The sequence below is a fragment of the Cottoperca gobio genome, chromosome 24 (genome assembly GCF_900634415.1).
Source record: "Cottoperca gobio chromosome 24, fCotGob3.1, whole genome shotgun sequence".
Taxonomy (NCBI): domain Eukaryota; kingdom Metazoa; phylum Chordata; class Actinopteri; order Perciformes; family Bovichtidae; genus Cottoperca; species Cottoperca gobio.
In genome coordinates, this window is record NC_041378.1 from 2,007,213 (window position 1) to 2,030,958 (window position 23,746).

The following is a 23,746-nucleotide window of genomic DNA, read 5'->3' on the forward strand; positions in this document are numbered from 1 at the left end:
TCTCACAGACAGGCTGCTGTGACGAGGCCCCGCCCCCTCTGGTCTGAGTGCTGCTGACCGCTGCTGCCTTCAGGGTTGGCTCGTAAATGTCTTAATACATCAGATTGGTGGGGGAAAAACGTAAATGGATTTTTGTAAAATGTAGCTTTTCTGTTTGAAATCTAGCAGCAAAGTTTGTATCAAATCAAATCAAATCAAATGTATTTGTATAGCCCAATATCACAAAATATACACTTCTAATGCACAACATATCAGAAGCACATATTGTACTATTTACTCCTATAACATTGATCTGATAATATTAGTTACAGGGTGCAGATTCAGATTATTTATACAAAAAATAATCAGCCTAAACATGATGATACTTAATAATAGATACATGTGAGATACCTAGTAGTTTTAAAGTAGTTCAAACCAGCCCCATGTTTACCAGCTGCAACAATATAGTGACATTAATAATTATAATATTTAATGTATTATTCTGAAATGGGCCATTCTGCATAATTATGTGTACTTTTCATTTTGCTTTTTTTTAATGCTAATCACTGAAGTAATTAAATGTAATGCATGCATTGTACTTGTACAGTATTACTACGCTGTGGTATTGCTACTTTTACTTAGGTAAAAGATCTGAGTACTTTCTCCACCACTGCATACTTGGCCAGTAAAGCTGATTCTGAAAATCACGGTATTTCCGACAACCCGTGAATGCAGCAGCAGATGCGGGTCTTATTTGTTCTCTCCAGCAGGAGGGCGTTCCGCCGACAAACATACAAATACAGTGTCGTGAATTATGCCGGTGTACGTGCTTCATATGTAGATGCTGTCAAAGCTTAGGGTTGTATCTCAAGAGTTAGTTTAAAGTCCCGGACCAGGCCTTCCTGGATGTTAGCCCTCCTGGTGGCATCACTGCCGGGGGAAAGGCGACAGAGGAGGCCAGGCTCGGAGACATGGAGGCTAACCGTCTTCACGGAGGGAGTGAGCTGTAGGACGGTAAGGCTCCCGTTGCTTTTCCACCTCCTCCGTTCAGAAACAATGGACGGCAGAGAGGACAGGTTAAGGTGTCTCCGTGTGGAGGACATGTCTTGTTAGCTAGCTACTTCTGCTTTAGCTGTTTTGCTCGACGTCGTCGTCAAAAGCAAAATGTTTTTATACAGACAATGATTTTTGCCTCAGCCTCGGTAATGGCTGATTTTTTGTTTTGTTTTTTTTTGTTAGTTGTACTTGACCGAGAAAAAGAACAGTATTCACTTTAACTACCTTATAACATTTACATTTTTTTTGCCGTTTTCTGTCGTTGTTTGATAGCCTGTGTTCGTTTTTCCCGACCGTTAAAGCAGCAGGTCAGTGGCCTTGAACGTGTCATGATGAAGGTCCACATACTGTAAACACAACGGGAGCTGCAGCAGGACGCACCAAACACCTCATCTCCACTACTTTAAAGAACCTTTTCAGATGCAGTCTCTGCACTAAACTCAAATATTATAACACCATCTTTTGCAAAAAGTGTGTAAGGAAATATGCAGTGGATGAAGAAGTATCCAGGTGTTTTATTTAAGTAGAAGTAGTAAAAATACTGTACAAGTAAAAGTACTCTTCCAGAAGTAATAGTACTCATTATGCAGAATGAACCATTTCAGAATAATAAATGTCATATTACTGGATTATAATTAGTGATGCATTAATGTGTTCATTGCTTTAATGTTGCAGCAGGTAAAGGAGAAGATAATTTCCTTTAATAAATAAATATTTTACATTAATAAAATACGATTGAGCAATAAAAACAATACTGCAGTGTTAAAATACGGCTCCAAAATAAAGTTGTTCTTTTATATGAAACTGTGTCATTCTTATTATAATTGCGGATATGTATTTATTACTTTTTTAAATTATTATTTAATACAAATTCTTAGCTTGTAATAAATAATTAATAATAAAATAAAGACTTGAAACTCAGACACAGTATTGGGTTTGGTTATGAAAATGTAATTATTTGTATGTATCGGTACAAATTACATTATTAGAGCATTAAAATGTGTATTCATTCGGCAATTACTGAGCTTTTCTTGAATTTAACGAGGTTTCGTGAGGCAAGTTAATTATTAAAAACGAATTAGGAGGATGTTAAATATGTAGTTAAAGTAATTCTAGGACTTATATTAATTCTCCTTTGTACTTCTGCTAGTATAAAATATAAATTGTTTTTACATTTCATTCTATTAAGTCTTAAATTTAACTGTTTAAAACCTGCAGAAACTCTGATTTGTATCATAAACACATTCGTCTCTGGTTGTTGTTTCAGGATCATTAAAATATAACTGCCTCCTTCATCTGTCTAATGTTTACTGTGTTTTATCCTGCATGTATCACAAACAGAGAAATACAAAGAAGTAGGATTATGTAAAATAGTTTATCCACATGTTCTGTTCTGTGTTTCAGTGGTGATTTCTGTGAGCCTAGAATGGACCCTGCACACATCGGAGGGGACATGTCTCCTCTGCACGTGCCCAGAAAGAGGAGGTCTGTCCAGTCACAACCTAAAGGTGGTGTGCCATGTCCAGGTAAAGAGAAACATTCTTTATTCAGAACATGACGAGCAGCCGACTCTGTGCGCCATTAAAAACCTTTCATTGTTCAAATGTTCTCTCAAACAGTTGTTCAGCGATTACCAGAAAGAACCTGTGACTTAAATTCAGTTGGATATCCCAAGGTGAGATCAAACTCACACGATATATACACATCCTGTTGCATGCAATGATGTATTTAAGCAACTTTATGAGCCCCGTTGGATCTTTACTGTTCTGTATTTGGTTTCAGAATGACGAGTCTGAAGCCCAGGATGCTCTGAAGATGAAGAGAACTTATGGTAGAAAAAGGTAAGAGACTCGTCCACCTGCCGTGACACATGCTGCAAACTCTGCATGATAATGAATGCATCTCTATTATAATCTTAACACTACTAAACAAATACAAGCAGCTTGAAAAATAAACTATCTGATAAACAATGGCTCTCAAGTGCATGTTATTACACTTCAAAATGTAATAAATGCATAATAAATGTGCATTGTTGTTGTTTTTATCAGGTACGAGGACCTCCAGAGTGTTTCCATAGGAACAGTAGATTACCCAACCACCAGCTGCTCAGTGATGTCATCAGGTGGCCTGGCCAATGGGGCAGACCCAGGGTCCATGGCTCCGCCCACTGCAAGGCTGCCTCCAAGACTGGTGGCGAAGGATGTGTGGCCCCAAGGCCCCGAGAGCAGCAGGGAGCAGCCCCAGCCTCAGGACCACAGCTGGAACTCCAGCAGGGACAGAGGCCCCGACGCCTGGGCCCCGGGCCGAGACCGGCCGCAGGAGCAGGTCTGGAGCTCTGGCAGAGACCGAGCGGGACACTCCAGTCAAGACCAGACCTGGATACCAGGCAGGGACAGGGAACAGACCGGGGCGGACCAGGCCTGGGCGACGGGCCGGGACCGGGGCCCCGAGCAGGGCTGGGCAGCCGACGTAGACCGAGGCCAGGATCAGGCCTGGAGCGCAGGCAGGGATCCGGGAAGAGACCGGGCCTCCTCGGGGCCGGAGCAGGCGTGGGGAACCGGCCGAAGCCAAGACCAAGGCTGGAGTAACACGAGCAGAGACAGAGGGCATGTCTGGAGACCCGGTACGTACTCTTTAGCTTAGTTTATTTGGGCAAATTAATTAATACACACGGTTAAAAAAAGACAAGTGGATACAGATCATCATATATAACCATGGTTCCATTCTGGCTCTGGGACCTTTGTTGTATGTCATACCCCTCTCTCCATAATCATAAATAATTACAATTACATCCCAAACTAAATGTGTGTGTGTGAGAATGTTGTGGTTGTTGTTGCACGCTTATATAAGAAGAAGAAGAAGAAATGTGTTTGCACCTGCAGAAGAGGTGACAGCCTCCTCTTAGATATTTACATTTGTTTGGGAGATTGACTTTGTTTTTTTACTTTTGAAGACTTGAACATGAAGAAAGTCCTGAGAGTGGAGCTGGAGCAAGGTCTGCCTGGAAACAATAGCTTCACTCAGCCACCAGGGGGCAGAGACTCCTGTAAGTTAGCGTCTCGTCTGATCCTCATGAGGTGACACTGAGACACAGATTTGTATTCAGATGATTTCCTGCAAAAAGTAGAGTTTAAATAAATCATGCAAAGTAAAATAAAATAAAAATGCCCCGCCCTAATAAAACATATTATATTATTAAATTGAGTTGCATGTCATTATTATACTTACTCACATGTGTGTTATTGTAATAGCAGTTGTAATTGCTCGGGTAGAACGGAAACAACATTTCTTAAATGAAGGATTTAGTTTTGTGAAATGGCAACAGCAGTAAAAATCTGTTCTGGAAAATAAAATCTAGTCATTTTATTTTGAATATTTGAGGTTCAGATGCAGCCAGTGAGGCGTCGACGGCCCCGCCCAGCGAGGAGCAGAAGCCCGCCGTCCTCTCCTCCAAGAAGGAGCCTCCCACCTACCCTGCAGGTGAGACGCTGCTCTTTACACCTGAGAAGGAACACCTGTTATCTGTCTCAGATAAATAGATCCTCCCAGAAAATAAAGGTGGTTTTTGTGAAGTTAAGACATTTAGATTTGTCTTCAACTGAAATAGTTTTCCCGAGGTGATAAAGTAAAGTTACGCTTATTTACATATATTCACAGTAAAACTTTATTTGATCACGTCCACCAGGAAGTCAAGAGGAGCGTTATCAGCTCCAGATTGTGGCCAAAGGCAGAGTCACCTGTCCGAAGTGTAAAAGTGTGAGCAGGAAGACTGTGGAGGGGCTGAAGAAGCACATGGAGAACTGCAGACTGGTGAGCACCATCGCGTCACCTACGTGTGATGGAGTAACTTCCTGCTTTATTCTTAAGAATAAACATGTATCTGTATACATGAGCACGTTTGACTATTACTCCTGTTGTGTGCAGCAACCCTTTACCTGCCAACACTGCGGGAAGCAGCTGAAGTCTTCCACAGGGATGAAGTATCACGTCATGGCCGACCACAGCCACCTGGTGAGTCGAACCTTCTCTGCTTTCTTTCGTTCTTTCGCTTTCCATATTGAATTATTTCTTCAGACACACAATTACCAGCTGTTACAACTCCAAGTCGAGGTTTCTCTTTGCATGTTACATAATGTTTGTGTCATTCATAAATACAGAAGACCAACAGTGGAGAATGAAAACACACTCGGTGGAGTCTGTTCCTTCACGCTGTTATTTCCTGTTTTCAGCCGTCGGCAGAAGACGCCAAGAACCTGGATGATCGTGCCATCAAAGACAAACTGCGCAAAATCCTGAAGAGACTGGGCAAGTTAAAATGCTCTAAAGAGGTAAACTGAATCATAATAATAATAATAATTTAAGATTTGTTCAAACGGGATAAGAAAAGATGATGATTCCCACTTCTCTTTCCCCCAGGGCTGCACTGCTGCCTTCACCAGCATCATGGGCTACGTGTACCACATGAAGAAGTGCGGGAAGGAGGAGTCTGAGCTGGAGAAGATGCTGCTGAACTGTTCTCACTGCGGGAAAACCTACAAGTCAAAAGCGGGTCTGGAGTATCACCTGAAATCAGAGCACGCTCCTGTGAGTCCCTGCAGCGTTCTTACTAACAGTCCAAAGTGCGTCACATGAAAGAGAACGACCAACAATAAGAATAAAAAGACATATCAAGAAAAGTCAATAAAATAAACACCTTTACCATCCACCCACCCACCCATTTACCCACCCATCCATCCATCCATCCATCCACCCACCCACCCATCTACCCACCCATACATCCATCCATCCATCCACCCACCCATCTACCCACCCATCCATCCATCCATCCATCCACCCATCTACCCACCCATCCACCCACCCATCCATCGTCCACCGCTTATGAAATTATGACGACTGGATTAAATCTTTAGATGTTTTACGTACTGAAATATTTCCCCTCTTGTTACGCAGGCGCCACAGAAGAGCGAGGAAGACGAGGCGCTGAAGGCCCACAGGGAGGCCAACCCGGAGCGGACGGCCAGCGGCCGCGTGCAGCGAGCGTCGGCCCAGGTCGCAAACTTCCACCTGGCTGAGATCGCCAACAACGAGCTGCCCAAAGACTGGCCCAAGAGGAAGTTTCAGTCGGACCTGGTGCCAGACGACAAGAAGGCAAGAAAAGACTCATCTTGCGTGTTTATTGTCTGAATGTTGTATGAAAACACACACGTGTGTACCAGTACACGCTGACGGTACAAGGCTTTCACTGACCTCCTCTTCTTCAGTGCTGCTCCTCCCAGTTGAAGTACGCCCGGCCGGGCCTGCCTGCCTTCAGCCAGGAGGTTCTGAGGAAGTGGAAGAATGAGGTGAAGCTGCAGAGGAAGGTCCAGTGTCCCAATCAGGTAGGAAACAGCGTCATAGTCTCAGCTCAGTAAGTATTTATACACTTCCTGTTGTGATCGCAGCAGTGTGTGCAGCCTGGTGACTGTACTGTGCACTGTGTGTATTAAATACCAGTCAAGGCAATGAGGACTAAATAATAATAATAATAACCTCTAAAGTGAAACTGATGCATTTGCACATTTATTTACTCAGGATCTTTTTATAAACGTGCAGAATCCATAATGTTGCTTCATCTGTGTCCTCAGGGTTGTGGCTCCATCTACACCAGTGTGTCCGGGCTCAAAGCCCACCTGGGACTCTGCACGAGGGTACGTAAGCTTTTCCTTTTTTACCTCAGAATCAGTAACACAACTTGTGCTTAATGGCGTGAGCGGCAGAGTAAAAGATACGACGCATGGGCAAGTACATATGGAAACGATGTGAAAATAATAATCATGCTCTCACGTGCTTCTCTGGCTGCTTGGTAAACGTAAAATCTGACAGATCTGCTTCTCTACTTTCACGATCACAATACAGATGCAGGCTGGGAATCCTTGAAAACACTTGAATTTTAATGTGTTTTCAAGGTGTTTGAATAAATTGCTTGAAACTGTTGACATTGTAATTGCATTACATTCATAATAAATCCCAGAATAGTTCACTTTTTACATAAAGAAATAAAACAAGTCAGAGAGAACTGAATTGTTTCTGCTATTGTAATTTACCACAGCTGTAAGGTGCTGGGAAAGTGCTTGAATTTAACTTGAGAACAGGTGTGGAAACCCTTTCAGTGAATGAGTAAAGAGCATTCCAGGATGTCATGAATGTTTTGCTTGTTTTCATCTGGTTTCAGGGCGACTTTGAGGCTGGAAAGTACAGATGTCTGATCTGCAACAAAGAGTTCAACTCTGAGAGTGGAGTGAAATACCACATCAACTCCGTGCACTCTCAGGTAAACACGCCACGAGTTCCTCTAACCTTGTTTCAGTGTGAACAGTGAAGACGACAGTAAGTAGACGAGTCCCCTCCTGACTGTTTTCACTCCTCTCAACAGGACTGGTTCGTGACAAACAAAAAGGCCTCCAAGAAGTTTGAGAAGTTCCTCAAAAACCAGCCCAAGGAGTTTGTGCATAATGTGGACAAGCAGATCGTGGATCACTGCCACCACCACCATCATCAACACCACCTCCAGCATCACCACCACCAGCAGCAGCAGCAGCATCACCACCACCACCATCAGCATCACCATCAGCAGCATCTGCATCAGCTCCAGCACCCGCCCATGCAGCACCCTCTGCAGCCGCTGCATCACCTCCAGCACCAGACGCAGCTCCTCCACGCCGAGCACCAGATCCTCCCTCCGCAGGTGGACTCTCAGATGCAGATGCTCCACTACACCCCTTTGGAGCCTCCTCCCGGTCCCATGTGGGTGGATATGGACCGGGGGGGAGCTGTGCCGGGACCAGAGCAGGCCCCGCTCGAGATGGAGATAGCCGATATTGACAAACCAAGACAGGACGACGGCGGGATGGTGGAGGGGAAAAGGAGAGAGAAGGCGGAGAGGGGGAAGGCAGACGGGAAGAGGAAGGATTGCTTTGCTTTCGGTGGTGGCGGTGGCGGAGGCGGTGACGGTGGCGGCGACGGTAATACTGGCAGCCCATCCAGAGAACCAGAGGTGGAGCAGCAGAGACAGCTTGAGCAGTGGGACCTGAAACGGCCGGGCATCATGGAGCCGCACGCCGAGTCTGGAAAGGAGCAAATGAACACTTAAAAAAAAATCCACCTAAAAATAAAAACACTTAAACCCTCGTCGCACGTCCGAGCTGAGAGTAACAGCGGTAGAAAGAGATACCGGCGAGTGTCCCTTCCTTGTTTATTAGCCGTGACGTAGAAGAACCCACTAGACAAACGCGTGAGAGGCAGCTGACCACAGAGCTGCAACCTTTTAACTTGTAGAAGAAGACGATGCACCGTGGAGACGAGACGCACTTCAGATGCTGTTTCTGTCTTGAAGCGGTCGTCGTGTAGACAAATGTAGTAAACGTTTATCTGTGTGTTTATCCGTAACAGATTGTTTTCACCAACTTTAAATGTGTCTTATTCTTTGATAACCCTTCCTGTCTTTCATGTTTACCTTGAAGGGGAATAGTTACATTAACCTACAGAGAGGCTGCTACAGTATCGTGTGCCTCTTAAGTATGATCTGTGTAACTTCATGCTTCTCTTTGATCGGCCTTTCTGCTATAACTCGATAGAAAACAGGATTCGTCACCTTGTCTCTTCCTCTAACATATTTCCATCTGTCAGATTTTCACTAAATTCCTTTTTTTAACAGTTAACAGCAATTTAGTTTATGGCTGGCATCAAGTTTAAGCAGGAAAATCACTTCTGAAGCAAATTCATGGCATGAAAAAACCAAGTTAAAGCATTTCTATAACATTAAAGTAATAGTTTGACATCTTGGGGAACTAACTTTGAGAAGATCGATCCTAAAAAGTAGTTCCAGCAAGTCTCTCGAGAGGCAAGTGAGAAAAGAAAGATTCTGGTCATCCGTCGTCTGAGTGCTCTAAATAGTTCTGTGTGTTTTAGAGAGCATGGAAATATAATTCTGAAAAGAGATCCTGGTTTAACTTGTTGTTCATAAACACGGGAGAGAAAACAATTCATATCAGATTTTAAAAAATGGATCACAACATTTATTTCTCACTTGTTGGGTGTATTTTTGAGCCATGCTAGCAGTTTGCACCCGCGTCCACTCTTTATGCTAAGCTAAGCTAAGCGCTCCGTACCTAAAGCAGACTTTCTTCTCGTTTAAGAAGGTTTATTTCCCTTAATCCTTAATTGTTGGACAATTCTTTTAAAAGCGGCCTACCTCATGATATCTAGTTTCCAATAAAACAACATAAGTTTAAATACTCGATGTGTTTACTCACAGGTCTGACTCCTAAAGATGTCAACATGTGGACACATTTAAATTGCATTAATCCATCATTTAAAACTAAAACAAATCTACTTTCAAAGTTATAGGACATATTTTAATTTCCCTCAGCATACGCAGCCCACCGACTGAGGAAAACCTCAAGTTATGTTTGAAAGCTCTGGGAAAAACTAGAAAAGTGGGACTTTTTATTTATTTAAGATGTTTTATGGAAATAATCTCATATTTTTGAATCCGTTGTAAACATTCCACGCAGGAGTTTTATCAGCAGGGAAAGTAAAAACTGAAGCACATAAATATAATTGTTGTTAACGGCTGATCACAAAACAACAGCCGTTCTGTTCGTTGACGTTAACGCTGGAGACAAAAGACACATGGAGGACGTCTGCCTCTTCTGCTCCAAGACAGAATATTTAACCGATAGCATGTAGCCTAATGTTTATGTATTTATGCATTTTGTATCTGCTATAGTGACGTGTGGTTGTCAGCCATCTGTTTGTGACGTTTCAACACCTTTATGAATGTGTTCAGTTTCCTCTCTGTTGTGCGGTTCGTCACCCGAGTGGATTTGAAGACGTGGAAAGAGGACGAGCCTTTAATGTGTTCACCTGACTCACTGTAAAACTGACGATCTGATCTGTTCAAAGTGCTTTACCCTTCATTGACCTCCATCAGATGCCTTTTGGAAGAGTTTAAAATAGAAACTCCTTTTACATGGGAAGTATTTCAGAACTCATGATTTTACATATAAAGCACCTGCAAGGATCTCTTTATGATCACTGTGTTCCCTCTTACTGTCATTTTACTCAATGCTTAGTGATGAAAAAGATTTATATGGGTCTTTTTCTGGCTTTTATTACTGTTATTATTTGTGTAGCTCGCGACTCCTTGAAATTAAGCAACATGCTGCGACACCTGCAGCCCATCGTCAGTGTTCGTGTCTCAGAGCTGCAGCTATCGACTAATCCTTTGGTCTAAAAGATGTCAGGAAATATTGAAAAATGTTCATCCCAGTTTCTCAAAAGTCTTTAAATGTCTTGTTCTGTCAGTGCAAACCCCAAACATATCACGTTAGTAATATATTAAACAAAAAAAGCAAGAAATCTCCATATTTAAGAGGCTTTTTCTGCATGAAACATGACTTCAACGATTCCTCCATTATCAAACGTCCACTTCATTATTATTTCCCATCGTCTTTAATTCAAAATGTAAACGCTTTAAAAAGTTGGAAGTTTCCTTGCTTTTGAAATACTTCCCATGTCCACTTAAGCTTGTGACCAAATGTTAATCTGTGCATGTACTGTGAGGAAGTAACCTGCTCTACTATTGGAAGAAGTCCAAGCGTTAATGAGTGAAGTGTCCAACCTGTAGTTCAGTCAGTGAGACTCAGTGTTTCCCCCGGTCATTCGCAGCTTGTGTCTTACTTTCTTTCTTTACATCCCTCTGTCTTACAGAGTTAGTCCAAACAGGAAACCTGTATAGTTCTAACTTTTATATTTTAGTGCCATCAGAGGAGTCGTCGTACTGCAAAACCTCTGCATCATGTAAATTAATGTTATCAATGGTGACCAGGTTTGAATGAAGGTTCACTTAATAAGATCGTATCATCTGTAAGCACACAAAGATCTCAGCCAACCCTACGTTACAAATCTGTACATTTAATATGTTATTACTTGTTTTTTAGAATGTGCTGCTATTTCGTAGCGTTGTTATAACCACAGATGATTAAAAGTTTAATTAATGGTCATTTGTTTGGGCTCCGTGTCTTCAGTAACAACGACGTGGAGACTGAACGCAAAGAGCATCAGGTGAGAAGACACGCATATAAATACGAGTCTAAAAGAATGAACTGGAATAAAATATAAAAGTAAGTGAAATGTTTATAAAACAGAAGAATATGGAAGATAAAAAAATATTTTTATTCATATGTTATGAGAACTATTTCCCACTTGACTTTACATAATGTTTAATAACATGTTATAATATATGGATGTTTGGCAGTGGTGAAATACACCGAATATTGAGATATAAGTACCACAAACAAATACCATAACATACAATATAAACGGTAATAGAATACCTGCACACAGCCACATACATACATGCAGACAATAATAATACACACACTCATTCTTACACACACACAAGTGCATTAAATCAGAATATGTACAGAAGTAGGTGAATGTACCAAAACAAGAAAAGAATAATAATATCATGTAGATTATAATTAGCTTTTTTTCCATCAGTGTAATGAGGTTACATTATATTATTGTATTATACTTAATGTATTTGTTGATTATAATTTGTATTATTAATCTGAATCTTCAAAGTAACTAAAGCTGTCGGATACATGTAGTGACATTATTGACCTCTGAATTGTAGTGAAATAGAAATATAAAGTAGCAGGAAATGAAAATACTCCGAGTACAAGTGCTTCATAAATTGTACTTCAGTACAGTATTTGAGTAAAAGTACTTAGTTACGGTCCATCACAGGTTAAAAGTACTTCCTGACCTCCAGTAGATACTTGGTGAGGCTTGAACTCTCGACCGCTACAGGAGCGCGTCGGTGTAGTTCCATGTTCCGCTGATAGGGGGCGCTGTGAGTCACCATGCCGGTACAGTAACATGGCGGTCTGATGTAAGCAGAATGCGAGTTCCAGCAACCGGAATCAGTGGAAACAACGCGACGGGGGATGTTTATATTTTGCCGTTCGAGAAAGAATAACGACTGGATGCATGTGTCCGGTATGTCTCTACGGTTCCGGTGATCTTCCACGGTTTCGTTCCCGGTAGCAGAGTTTGGGATTCGATCCCGAGTGACCAGATTCTAGCTTCCCGGATTAGGTACGAGGCGTATCAGCCTTCGCCACCGGACGAGGAAGCCTCAATTCCATGCAGGGTGAGTTTTTAACGGTACTAGTAGTGCTACTTGTAACGTATTTCGGTTACCGGCCGATTTTAAGAGTGTTTCACTTACTTTGCGACAGTGTAAGAAGTGCTAACACCCAACAGCCACTTTAGCCAGTTAGCATTAGCTGTGTGGAGTTAGCTTGATAGCGCGACGCGAGTCACCGGGAAAACAAACAAGAAACAATAGTCTACCACTTAAATATCTTGGTACTTGATGTATATGAGATTTGAAACGTATGCCGAATTAACAAGTGATTCAAGATAATTGGAATTGTTGATTTTCTGTCTATCTATCAGCCCATATACACTTAAAAGTACGGAAGATAGCATATAATTATCATAATACTGAATGAGGTATGGCTTAATATTCTCAGACAACGCAATATCGATGTGACATCGGTGTTTTTGCTGGCTCTTCAGCTCCACGTTTCCACATAAATGTATTTTAAAGTATATACTTAGCACGCTGTCAGGTGGCGTGAAATACTATAAAGACGCATATGGCAGTGTTATTTACTTTCTATACAGGCTGTTGAACTGTGAAGGGCAGCTTTGAGTCAGTCAGTCCAGAGTAAGGAGCAAACACTGAGGTACTATGATGAAATATTACTGTATGTGTATAGTCATTGCATAACTTTGTATAGTTCCTAAGAAATTGTGCTTGTGCTATATTCTCTGATATTGTGGTGTGGTTGATTTTAAAAATAAATAATAATAATTAAAAAAGTTAATGGATGCTATGTCTGTCTTAATTTCAGTTTCTTCTGTCAGCAGCAGTGAGAGAGAAGAAACTTGCTCCATACATGAGGAGGCACCTGACAACACCACCACAGCACAAGAAGCCCAGGGCCTATGGATCCTATTGACTCTGAACAAGGTTATACAGGCTATAACATTTAAATGCATTAGGTTACTGTCTGTTATAAAAGTGTCACAGGGGGGACATTAATTAATGTGCACAAACGACTAATTTCTACTCTTGAATTAATGTCAGGATACTGATTCAATAAGAACTGAAGTTGCAGGTTGTTGACTAGTCTGGTCAGTTATGGAGGAGCACATGAAGTCGCAGTCTAGCTGCTGTGTGGTGGGAAATTCTGAATGAATTCCTTTTTAAATAACATTGTTAGGTTATCACATTCATTACGTGTGTTCTTGACCTGATGGCCGAGTGGTAAGAGTGCACACGTATCACATGGATGTAAATACTCCCCGGTTCAATCCCTGGCTGGCCTTTCCCTACATTTCCTCTTTCTCTCCTCACTATTCCTATTAAAAAAAGGCAGAAAGTGCCCAATAAGTTCACTTTTAAACATCCCTTCATCATATGTTAGAATGTAACATTATGTACTGTGCTCAAAGTAAGTCATTCTTAAGTGTAATCTACTTAAAACACAAATTAATTCCTCATTTGTGCAATTTTCAATGTCACCTTTAAGATGACAATCTGTAAGAGTAACATTTGGTGAGATAGTTGTGCACATGGTCCTTTTGGCGGTCTTTTAATTGTGTCAATAAATGTTTCAGTCGAGTAATAACACCCCTCTCCTCGCAGGGCCAGAGAAGCCGTCAGAGCAGTGCTGCGATTTAACCCCCAGCTCCAGAGGAAGACAACGGAAGAAGAATTCAAAATATTTTGATTATGAAACTGAAGCTGCGACTGATGTGCAAAGTTCCCAGCGACGGCCACGTGGAAAGCGCTCAGGAGGAGGAATAGAGGCAGATTCTGGAAAGTCCCCGGCAAAGAGTGGGAAAGCTAAGAATGCCACGCAACAGACGGAAGAAGATGTGGACAAAGAAGCAACTGACGAAACACTTCAAGAGTCTGATGGAAAAACCTCACAGGAAACTCCTAAACGGGCAGTGAGAGCCAAGAAGACCTCGACAAAAAAGACTCCCGCCAAAAAAACACCTGCTAAAAAGACTCCCGCCAAAAAGACTCCCGCCAAAAAGACTCCCGCCACTGATGGGAGCCTCCCAACTGTGCCGGGTGGAGCTGCAGACGCTGTGCAGCAGGAAAATGGGACACCAAAGCCGAAGAGAAAGTACGTGAGGAAGCAGCCTCCAAAGGAAGCCGTTGAAGAACCAGCAGGTGAGGAGGCTGCAGGGGAAGCTACGAATGAACCCGAGGAAGAGACCACGCCGAGCGGACGCCACAGGAGAGGTGCCGCTAAAGCGTAAGTCACACGCTCTCTGTCCTATACGCTCAGATTAAATTATACGTAGAGCGATGGCTGCAGATGTTCTCCATGCATACAGTCTATGACGTGGGCAATTCAGTCATTTTTATATTTAAAACGTTGCACAAAATATTTTGCAGGGCTTTGAAGTACCTCCACGCTTTGGCAAAAGAAGTTCTCTGTCACCCCGGTGAGGAGTCAGGCTCCCAGCCAGAGGACGACCATGAGATCTCCCACAAAGACTCCGTCGCAGAGCGGAAAAGTCTCAAAGGAAGCAAAGGTAGAGTGGAAATCCTGCTTTCTTTGTCGCCAAGTTGTTACAGCGCATTACGCCACTGTCACCGGTTCGATTCCAGCCTTGGGACCTTTTGCTTTATGTCGCACCCCTCGACTGCTCCACTATAGTTCATATCCTAAATGCAGCTCCTGACTTAAACTGCCGTATACAACTTAACGTGTAGACGTCACTATATGGTTGTTATAAGTGTATTTTTAACTTTTTGAGAGGCTAGTTGTTTGCCCCTGCTTCCAATCTTTGTGCTAAGCTAAGCTAATCACCTCCAGCTCCATACTTAAGTGGAGTAGATCTTCTTCTCTAAGTTTATTTCCCGAAATCCTTGTCGCTGAAGAGAACTTGTACGAGGATCTATATCATCACGTGCCAATCAGGACAATTCATGTTCCCACTAAGGAATTAATTTAGGTTTCTTTTCCTTTTTCTATTTAAAATCCTGATTCCAGACTGAAGGTTGAGTGTCATGCTCATGGCCGTGTGTGGCTGTTGATAAGATACGAGGATAATGTCCCAGGTCTGGGGTCAGAGGTCAGAGGTCAGGCTCGAGGCAGAGATCAGGAGGACAGTTCACTCTTGATTGCCCTATTCAATTATTCAATCAGAGTTACCGCAGTCCACGGCTCTTCTGCTTCTATGGCTGCAGATTTCTATAGAATTATAAACGGTATATTACAGTAAAATAACAAATACCTTTCTAGAACCATTCACCGATGCACTGATGGCAGTAAAGATCCCTCCGCACTCTCGCATGATTTACTCTTCATTACATTCCCGCAGGGCGTAAAGGCAAGAAGAGGAAACGTGACTATGACAGTGATAACACAGAAGATGAGGACTTCGTTCCAGATGTTGAAGAAGACGAGGAGCTTGAGGAGGTGGAAGATGAAGAAGAAGAAGAAGAAGCAGGAGTGAACTCTGGGTCGGACTCTGACTCGGGGGCCGTTGGAAAAAGTCCGGCGACGTTTCACGTCAACAGAAGCTTTGTTAGTAGAATCTAATGCTTAATTCTTATTGGTTAAGAGCTCCACTTAGTGGTTACAGAATAACACATCGACTCAGAACCAGAAAATTAATCTTTATTCATTCACAAAGAAGTTGATATCTGCAGAACTGTTGCTGGAGAGTGAGAAATAAAAAAATGAGGAGAATTTAATTAATCTAATCTCCTTTTCTCCTGCAGACAGGCCCGAATCCCAGAACCCCCAACGGGCTATCCACCAGCGTCATGAAGATCGTTTGGGACGCTACTGAGACGACCAAGAAGTTGTAAGTAGCTTCTCTCACCGCTGCCGTCTGTTGTTGTTATTTATCATACAAATAAAGATCTATCTTATTTTAAGAGCCACATGGTGTGTGTGTGTGTGTGTGTGTGTGTGTGTGTGTGTGTGTGTGTGTGTGTGTGTGTGTGTGTGTGTGTGTGTGTGTGTGTGTGTGTGTGTGTGTGTGTGTGTGTGTGTGTGTGTGTGTGTGTGTGTGTGTGTGTTGCAGCCGGGAGGAGCACCACAGCAGCTGGGTGTTCCCAGAGTGGGTCCCCTCCTCCAGTGTCTGGCACCTCGTACCGCAAAGGTAGTTAACCTTTGACCTTTAACCTTTTGTTTGTCATGAGTGAGACTGTCCGGGTCAGCATGAGGCGCTGCTCCACCTGATCAGATCCAGTAACCAATCACTGCGCTCCATTCCACGCACCCAGTTACAACCTAAAGGGGATCATCTGTTTTCAGTTGTTGGCACTACATTGTTCAATAGTTAGAGTAATTATTTATCAAGATAGTTTATGCTTTTATTATTATATTACTATATTCTCTTATTTATGTGTTTTTATTTGATCATTCCTCTTTTTAATTGACTCTCTTTGTAAAGCACTTTGAACATTGCTTGTTGTTTTTAAATGTGCTTTATAAACTAAGTCATTTTAGAGCTTTTATTGTGAAAGGTGGTTACATTAGTGGTTCTTCATCACAGTGTCTGCTTATTATACTGAGACTAAATCATTCCACGTCAGATTCTTAGACTTCTAGAAGAATACGTTTGTTAACACATCTGATATACACCTTTGTGATTCAACCAGCAGACATTTGATTCCCACCAGGTGTTGTGGGAACTCTGAAACGGCATCATCTCTTATTTATCGAAGGTTTGTGCGTCTTATGTGTTCAGTGATTTGGAGAAGTACCTGCCTCAGGAGCTTCAGTCGGCTGCTTTCAGAGTGTCCAGAGAAGGACTCAGTAAAGAGGAGACGCCTCTGCAGAGACTCAGCAGGTTAGACTCAGCACCAAACTTTAATATATATATATATATATATATATATATATATATATATATATATATATATATATATATATATATATATATATATATATATAAACATGTCATTTAAAGTTATATATTTTATGCCTTAACTAGACACGTATGTGACTCTGGCTGTTCCACACTTAATGTTGTCTATATTTAAGTATTATTTCATCATTTATTACCATGAAGTTCCTTTTTAAATGTATTAAATATATATTTATACAGGTGTTATGCCAGCTACCAAATATTTATATGAGCATATCAAGCTTTCTTGTTTAGACAAATCAGAATTAAGTGAAAAATCTGTATTTAATCCTGAATTAGTTTTTGGGTTTCAGTGCAATTTGTTCTTTTTTTAAAGGTAAATTGTGCTAAAAACCTTGGTTTTAAATATGATCCATGTTTTTATCTGTTTGCTTCAGAGGAGACGTAAAGAAATATGTTTTCATATTACTTTAGTGACATTTTTAAAAGTCAGATTTGGTATTTCAAAGTAAAAGCCTGATTTGTTGACGTTTCTAAAGCCTCTCTGTTTGTGTCACCAGGTTCACGGCGCTGCCCGCTCACCCGGATCGCTGGGACATGTTGCTGTATGCAGGTGGACCGGTCTGGGCCTTGGAGTGGTGTCCCACACCCGACGGAGCTCCAGCGTCGCAGTACATCGCTCTGGCCTGCCATCGAGGGATGGACGACCAGCACTATGTCAACAAGATGTACAGCGGACCTGCACTCGTCCAGCTGTGGGACCTCGGCTCGCTGGAGTACAACAGCAGGTACAGCTGCGGCGGGTGGGGTTATGTAAAGCGTTGTTGCCGCACATCGTCTGATGCATTTGTGTTGAATTGGTTTCATCGCTGTCGGAGTTTATTTTGAGGTTTCCAGAGTAGAGCTGCGCTGATTATTTTAATATGATTTAATTGATAAAGTCATTTTTTTAATGCAAAAATGCTGTTTTCAGCCTCAAATGTGGAGATTGTCCTGCTTTTAAGTTTTTATATCAGATGAAACTGAATATTTCTTGGTTTTGGACGAACAAGACATTTTAAACCATCAGCTTGGACTTGGGGAAACTGGGATGAACGTTTTCCACAATTGTATTACATTTTCCAGACCAAACAATTAAGAATAATTAAGAATAAAAATAATATTCAGTTGCAGTTAATGGAAACCTTATAAACCCACCGTTACTGTCTGTATCAAAGGTCGTCCATGTTTTGCTTTGTATGATGCATCCTCCACGTCTCTGCAGACCCGACTCCCAGCCAGCCTTGTCTTATGGCTTAGCGCAGGACAAAGGCTTCATCTGGCATCTCAAGTGGTGTCCTGCAGGAGGCTGGGAGCTCCCCAGCTGTGGCAGAAAGGTAATGTCTTCCACAACACAGCGCGATTAGTTCTGGAATGCTGTTTCAATATGTGACACCTTTTCTTTGTTTATTCAAGGCTCCTTTCCTGCCCAGACTGGGTCTTCTGGCTGTGGCCACCTCCACCGGTTCGGTCACCATTTACAGCCTCCCCCACCCTGACGCTCTGCACTCCAACAAGAAGCAAGCGAACTCTGGTAAGACTGAATCTAACACTTCAGATCTGCTTCGTGTATACACTGACCTGTGTTGTCACAGTGACATCGTGGAAGTGTTTCCTGCGGGCAGCAGAGGGCAGCAGAGGGCAGCAGAGGGCAGCGTTGCCTTTGTAGAGTCAGTGTGTTGTGCACCTGCAGTGGAGCCTCAGTGCTGGGTTTTGGATCATGGCCACATTGTGAAACTCAACAGCTGGACTCTGGACTTGTTTCTGTATCGGCTCACAGACGCCGCTCCTCTGAGCACTCGGAGGCTTTCATCGGGCGCTATAGTGACTTTAAAGCATCACGCCGTCCCTGAGGGGGATTCGGTGTCGTGTGGATCCATTTGTTGACTCAGAGATTTGGAGTTGCCACGAAACAAACGCACCCAGAGACCAGTTATCCCAAATGTAACCAGTGAGCGGTGGAAGGAAGAGTCGAAACCAGCAGGAAATAATAACTTTAAATACAATTTCAGAAACACTTTTACACATTGTGAGACACATTGGTGGGATTGTAGATGAAGAAGTCTCGTTTAGGGGTGCAGCTAATGATTATCTTTTAATATTCAGTCATTTCTCAGTTAATTGTTTTATTGTTTGGTCTGAAAACAGTGAAAAATATCCATCAGAACTTCTGAAATCCCAGGATGCAAAAAGCTTGTTTTTGTCCAACCGAAAGCCCAAAACCTTAAACTTAACAATAATATAAATAACCTAAATGGTCTTTAGCTTCAGTCTCCTGTAAAATGATTTCAGGCTAAATGCTTTTATACACGACCCGACTCTGCAGTGAGTATGTAATCTGTCCCACGGTACCACATCCATCACATCAGACGTCTTTAACTCCACCCACTCCTGGTGTGTCTATTAAACTGTTAAATGCAGCTTTAACAGTTAACTGAAAGACTCACACACACACACACACACACACACACACACACACACACACACACACACACACACACACAATGCTCTCCAGGAGTGTGAGTACATGCGGACATTATGGATGCTGGAGCCTGTGGCCGGGTCCATTTAGATCGCTGCTGCCTCTGGAGCGCTGCTGATAGAAGACTGTATGAATGTGATTAATGGCCAGTTTATCTGAGACATCCATCATACACAGAAACGTGTGTGTGCGTGCGTGTGTGTGTGTGTGTGTGTGTGCCCAGCGAGCGGTAGAGGCCAATCTGATTAAACACTGCACCAGTCTAAGATCATAACATTTCTGGTAGTGCACACATCTCGACGGTAAACGCTCTCACACGTGTCCTTGTATCACAGTCGACATTACGTCCCGTCAAAGTGTTCTGGCTCATATCGGAGTGTAACACCAGGGTTGGCTGATGTTTATGAAAGCTGATAATCCTTCAAATATACCTGAATATTTGGCAATTGTCTTAAGAAAAAGCTGCAGTTTAAAACAACCACATGTCTCCTTCGTCCAAATGTGTATTTATTTTTGATCGGACACAAACATCAGCTCCGTTGTTTCATTCATTAAATGGCACGACCATTGTTGGAATAGGCAAACACACAGTAACAACAGACTCCGCTGTATTACGCTCGGCTTGTTTTACAATGAAGAAACATTTCCAGTATGGACATAAAAAGCCATATAAAACCTGACATTTCCGTTCTTTTTTCTTTTACCCCTCTGCTTCATGGCCCCTGGTTTCCATTTTATTTTGTATCCACGGGTCATTGGGTCCAAAGAGCGACTCCATCAGCCCCCTGCGTCCCACCATAGGTTACAGCTCGAGGAGAGAAAGGTTGCAGAGCGCTCTCGTTTGAAGACGCCGTCTCCGAAACACAACTTTGACTGAGACTAAAGCTGAGTTTATGAACAGCGTCTTAGCCTTGATTCTAAATTTGACAGATTAACCAATAAAAAAAGCCTCTAAAATGTTTTTTTAAATGTTTTTAGTTTGATTACTTCGCCTTTATTTGATACACATGACAGCATATAAATGCAGCTGGAAATAAACCACCAAAGCAAGTTTATTTAAATTATTTATATTTTATCAGTTCAATTAGATTCAGATTAAGTTTTCTATGTTTCTTACTTTTGCTTTTTTCACACTTAAATTACTGAATACTATGTTGGCCAAAAGGTACTTCAGTGTAGGTTGCAAACATGCTTTTAAAAGGACAACATGAGATATAATATATATATTACATTTTATATATATATATATATATATATATATATATATATATATATATATATATATATATATATATTAATATTAAAATCAAAAAGTTGTATTTTTGAAGCTTTATTTAAGAGTATTTCCCATTATTTCAGCCTCAATCATAACATTTACTCCTGTGCAGACATTACCTTTGGTCCACTCACCTGAAGCATTTCAAAAGATCTCCACGTGAACTAATTATTCTGTGCAGGTGGGAAGTTTCTGATGGCTTTCAACATATAGCTCTGCAGTCACGTGTCACTGCGAGCTGCTCAACCTGGAGTTTATCTCGCGGACAGAAAGAAAATGAATCTGCTCAACTGTTCTCTGAGGGCAGACGGGGGAAATTAATTTTGAGCTGGCCCTGGAGAGGTGGGGGAGGGATGGAGACTGTAAAGGTGCATTTAACCAAGTGAAAAATGACCGGTGAAATGCGTTCGAGCTCCTGGCTTCTTTCAGCCGGACATTAGTCGCACTAATTGAATGCAGATTAACTCTCTTACATGACGATGAGTGGAAATAATTCCCATCGGATTCAATATCAGCTGAAAGGGTTAAAGGTGGAATTGGTGTGTGTGTGTGTTTTGTTTGCGACAGATAATTATAAATGGCTTTTGTCTGTCCAGTCACCAGAATGAATGAGGAAGTGAAGGAGGGGGGGGGGGGGCTGTTAGAGCTGCAGAATTGGAGGAGGAGGGGTAAAAGACAAAAGGGAGAATGTGAGCCTGCGTAGTGAACGCACATAATTTACAGCGCCGTTCTCCATCAGACAAGGATCTATAATTGAAATGACAAAGAAGATGCATCACCCAGCCAGTTGTTAGTGTTGGAAGCTATGAATTTTAGGTCTAGTAGCTGACACCTCGTGTATCCCCGCGCTGTCAATCATCAAGGACTCGCGTGGGATCGGGCGGGGTAAGAGGTGGAGGAGGTCAGATAAAGTGCTTTATTGTGTGTTGTACTTTTATTCAACACAAGAGCCAGTCTGTTATCCGTCTTCCGTTTAGGGCTGTTAATGCTTTAGATTATACTCAGATTAGGGTTTAAAATGTAAGAGTCAAACCACAGCTGACAGGGTTGTCAAGTTCCAGGTCATACAATGTGGTTGTTGCATGTTAAACATGAAGAAGGATGGAGACCATGTCGGGACATTTTATGAAAAGTAAAGGAAGGTTTGTAACTAAAAGAGCAAAACATTAAATAGATTTGGGTAAAATTGTCCTCTAACAGTAAGTAATAGATTTGACCTTTTCTTAAATGTTAGTTATTGTAACGTTCTTAAACATCGTTCTGAGTGGCATGAAAGTCTTTATTAGATCTAAATGTGAGCTTCCTGTAGGAACACTGTGCACGGTGGGGGAACTTCTAACTGACTGCACGCTCAGGTTCCCCCACCGTCTGAATGTCGGTCTGGGAAAGATAAAAGATTAGGACTTGATTTAGGACCTCAGCGTCTCACATTAAAGCAGGAGTGTGTTTTTGTGAGGCCGAGGTGAGGTGATGGAAGGTGCTGAAGAGTGAGGAGAACACTGTATTGATCTGAACTCTAATGTAAACCGGAGGAGGAGAAGAAACCAGCGATGGGGAACCGTCTTCACACCTTTCTTTTTTTTTTTGTTATTGGATTTTACATTTATTAAACACAACAGTGATTGTCGAGGACGGCAGCATTACCTCTAAAGTGGTGCTTAACATGCAGCCATTTTGATCCCCATCAGGGGAGGGTGATGTCAGCCGGACGCTCGGCTCCAGAGAGGCTCATCAACACGGAAACATTCCTGTTCTTCTAAGTGCCTTTAGATAACGCTGGTGATGCCCCGACTTCACATCTTGCACCGTCAACAAACACAGACTCCAAACCTTTGTTAGCATGTTCTGGTTGCAGCATGTGAAACAGTCATTAATCCTAATCTCATTCATTAATAATCCTACTTGCTGCCACGTCTCTGCCACACCCTACTTTACATATTACACTATTGTGCAATGATGAATGTGATTATAAGAGCAATAGACCTTTAAAGGTCAGTGCAGCGACGCTTTTTATCCATACGAGGTTTAGTGCGATTTCTGTCATTTAACAACTGAACACCAATCTAACTTCCACGCCGGGATTGTCCCGCTGTGTGGAGGGGACTTCTCTTTCTACCTCTGGGAGGTAGTTTGCTTTCAGGTCGTCCGTCCCATTCTTGTGAAGGCGTTCTCTCAGGAACAGCTTGAGGTCACGTGTTCTTGGACTCGAGGATGATCTGATGGGATTATTCTGTGTGACCTCACAAACCACGTCTCTGGCTGGAGCTCAAGAATTCCTTTGCAAATTATGACAATTTCACCCAAAGGTTTTATAGTGTAGAAATAAAGAAGTGATGACACATGGAAACACATATTCTCAGTGACTGCACGCTCGGCTCCACTCAGTCTGAATGTTGGTGAAAGATAAAAGATGAGGACTTGTTATCTTCATTGCACCCTAAGCTTGGTTTTTAATTATCATTCCTAACAAAGTGTGATTTGTGGCTCTTTCTGCAGGAAAAGACAGCGAACAGATGCCGATATATACGGTAGGTTTCTATTCAAAGTGTGCCTCCTCCTTGTTAAATTCTTCCCTGCTACACATGAGATATCTAATGCACATGTGCTGTATAACACAATCTAGTATCCTGTGTGCTTTGTGGCTGCAGTGACATTAGTTTGTCCCTCCCTCTGGTTTGTCCCGCAGGCAGAAGGAGTGGTAACGCTGAAGCTGGGCTCCTTCAAAGCCCCTCACCACGAAAGGAGCGGACAAGTCTTGTCTATGGATTGGCTGCCTGAAAAAACCACACAATTTAATTGCTATTGATTTTATGATGGTATGAATTGATTTCTCGCCGTTGTTCGCTTGATTTATCGTTCAGTGTTTGAAAGAACAAACAAATGCAGACTCTTAAGTCCCCTCGAGGTCAATCTGTTGCCCTCTTTCCTCCTCGCTGGATGGAGAAAATGTTCTT

The 23,746-nt window shown here is 42.2% G+C and overlaps 2 protein-coding genes across 8 annotated transcripts; both read left to right on the forward strand.

Moving 5' to 3' along the window:
* Window positions 1–704: 704 nt before the first annotated feature.
* LOC115028891 (zinc finger protein 512B) lies at window positions 705–11,078 on the forward strand. 2 transcript variants are annotated; one of them, XM_029462800.1, is made up of 16 exons: window positions 705–993; window positions 2,440–2,561; window positions 2,655–2,710; window positions 2,818–2,876; window positions 3,084–3,658; window positions 3,989–4,081; window positions 4,417–4,515; window positions 4,721–4,845; window positions 4,960–5,046; window positions 5,265–5,363; window positions 5,452–5,619; window positions 5,986–6,183; window positions 6,312–6,413; window positions 6,660–6,722; window positions 7,247–7,345; window positions 7,448–11,078. In XM_029462800.1, the coding sequence occupies exons 2-16, from the start codon at window positions 2,462–2,464 to the stop codon at window positions 8,162–8,164; spliced, it is 2,640 nt and encodes an 879-aa protein (XP_029318660.1). In that variant the 5' UTR covers window positions 705–993; window positions 2,440–2,461; the 3' UTR covers window positions 8,165–11,078. The 2 variants fall into 2 exon arrangements, with proteins under 2 accessions (XP_029318660.1, XP_029318662.1); XM_029462802.1 differs by having other exon boundaries at window positions 4,423–4,515.
* Window positions 11,079–11,932: 854 nt separating this feature from the next.
* On the forward strand, window positions 11,933–23,610 carry LOC115028894 (general transcription factor IIIC, polypeptide 2, beta). Of its 6 annotated transcripts, XM_029462812.1 has the most exons (13): window positions 11,933–12,232; window positions 13,002–13,120; window positions 13,799–14,420; window positions 14,564–14,703; window positions 15,496–15,701; window positions 15,899–15,984; window positions 16,207–16,284; window positions 16,876–16,977; window positions 17,556–17,783; window positions 18,260–18,371; window positions 18,451–18,568; window positions 23,289–23,320; window positions 23,479–23,610. In XM_029462812.1, the coding sequence occupies exons 2-13, from the start codon at window positions 13,096–13,098 to the stop codon at window positions 23,596–23,598; spliced, it is 1,869 nt and encodes a 622-aa protein (XP_029318672.1). In that variant the 5' UTR covers window positions 11,933–12,232; window positions 13,002–13,095; the 3' UTR covers window positions 23,599–23,610. The 6 variants fall into 6 exon arrangements, with proteins under 6 accessions (XP_029318672.1, XP_029318668.1, XP_029318670.1 ...); XM_029462811.1 differs by lacking the exons at window positions 11,933–12,232; window positions 23,289–23,320; window positions 23,479–23,610 and adding exons at window positions 12,338–12,450; window positions 12,772–12,833 and having other exon boundaries at window positions 13,018–13,120; window positions 18,451–19,501; XM_029462808.1 differs by lacking the exons at window positions 23,289–23,320; window positions 23,479–23,610 and having other exon boundaries at window positions 18,451–19,501.
* The last annotated feature ends 136 nt before the right edge of the window (window positions 23,611–23,746 follow it).

Excerpts from the sequence above, each read along its gene's own strand:
- LOC115028891 (XM_029462800.1), top strand. The coding sequence starts at position 2,462 with ATGGACCCTGCACACATCGGAGGGGACATGTCTCCTCTGCACGTGCCC. Across the intron at positions 4,516-4,720 it reads GCCTCCCACCTACCCTGCAG|GAAGTCAAGAGGAGCGTTAT; the intron begins GTGAGACGCTGC and ends CACGTCCACCAG. Across the intron at positions 5,620-5,985 it reads TGAAATCAGAGCACGCTCCT|GCGCCACAGAAGAGCGAGGA; the intron begins GTGAGTCCCTGC and ends CTTGTTACGCAG.
- LOC115028894 (XM_029462808.1), top strand. The coding sequence starts at position 13,096 with ATGGATCCTATTGACTCTGAACAAG. Across the intron at positions 13,121-13,798 it reads TCCTATTGACTCTGAACAAG|GGCCAGAGAAGCCGTCAGAG; the intron begins GTTATACAGGCT and ends CTCTCCTCGCAG. Across the intron at positions 15,985-16,206 it reads ACTGAGACGACCAAGAAGTT|CCGGGAGGAGCACCACAGCA; the intron begins GTAAGTAGCTTC and ends TGTGTGTTGCAG.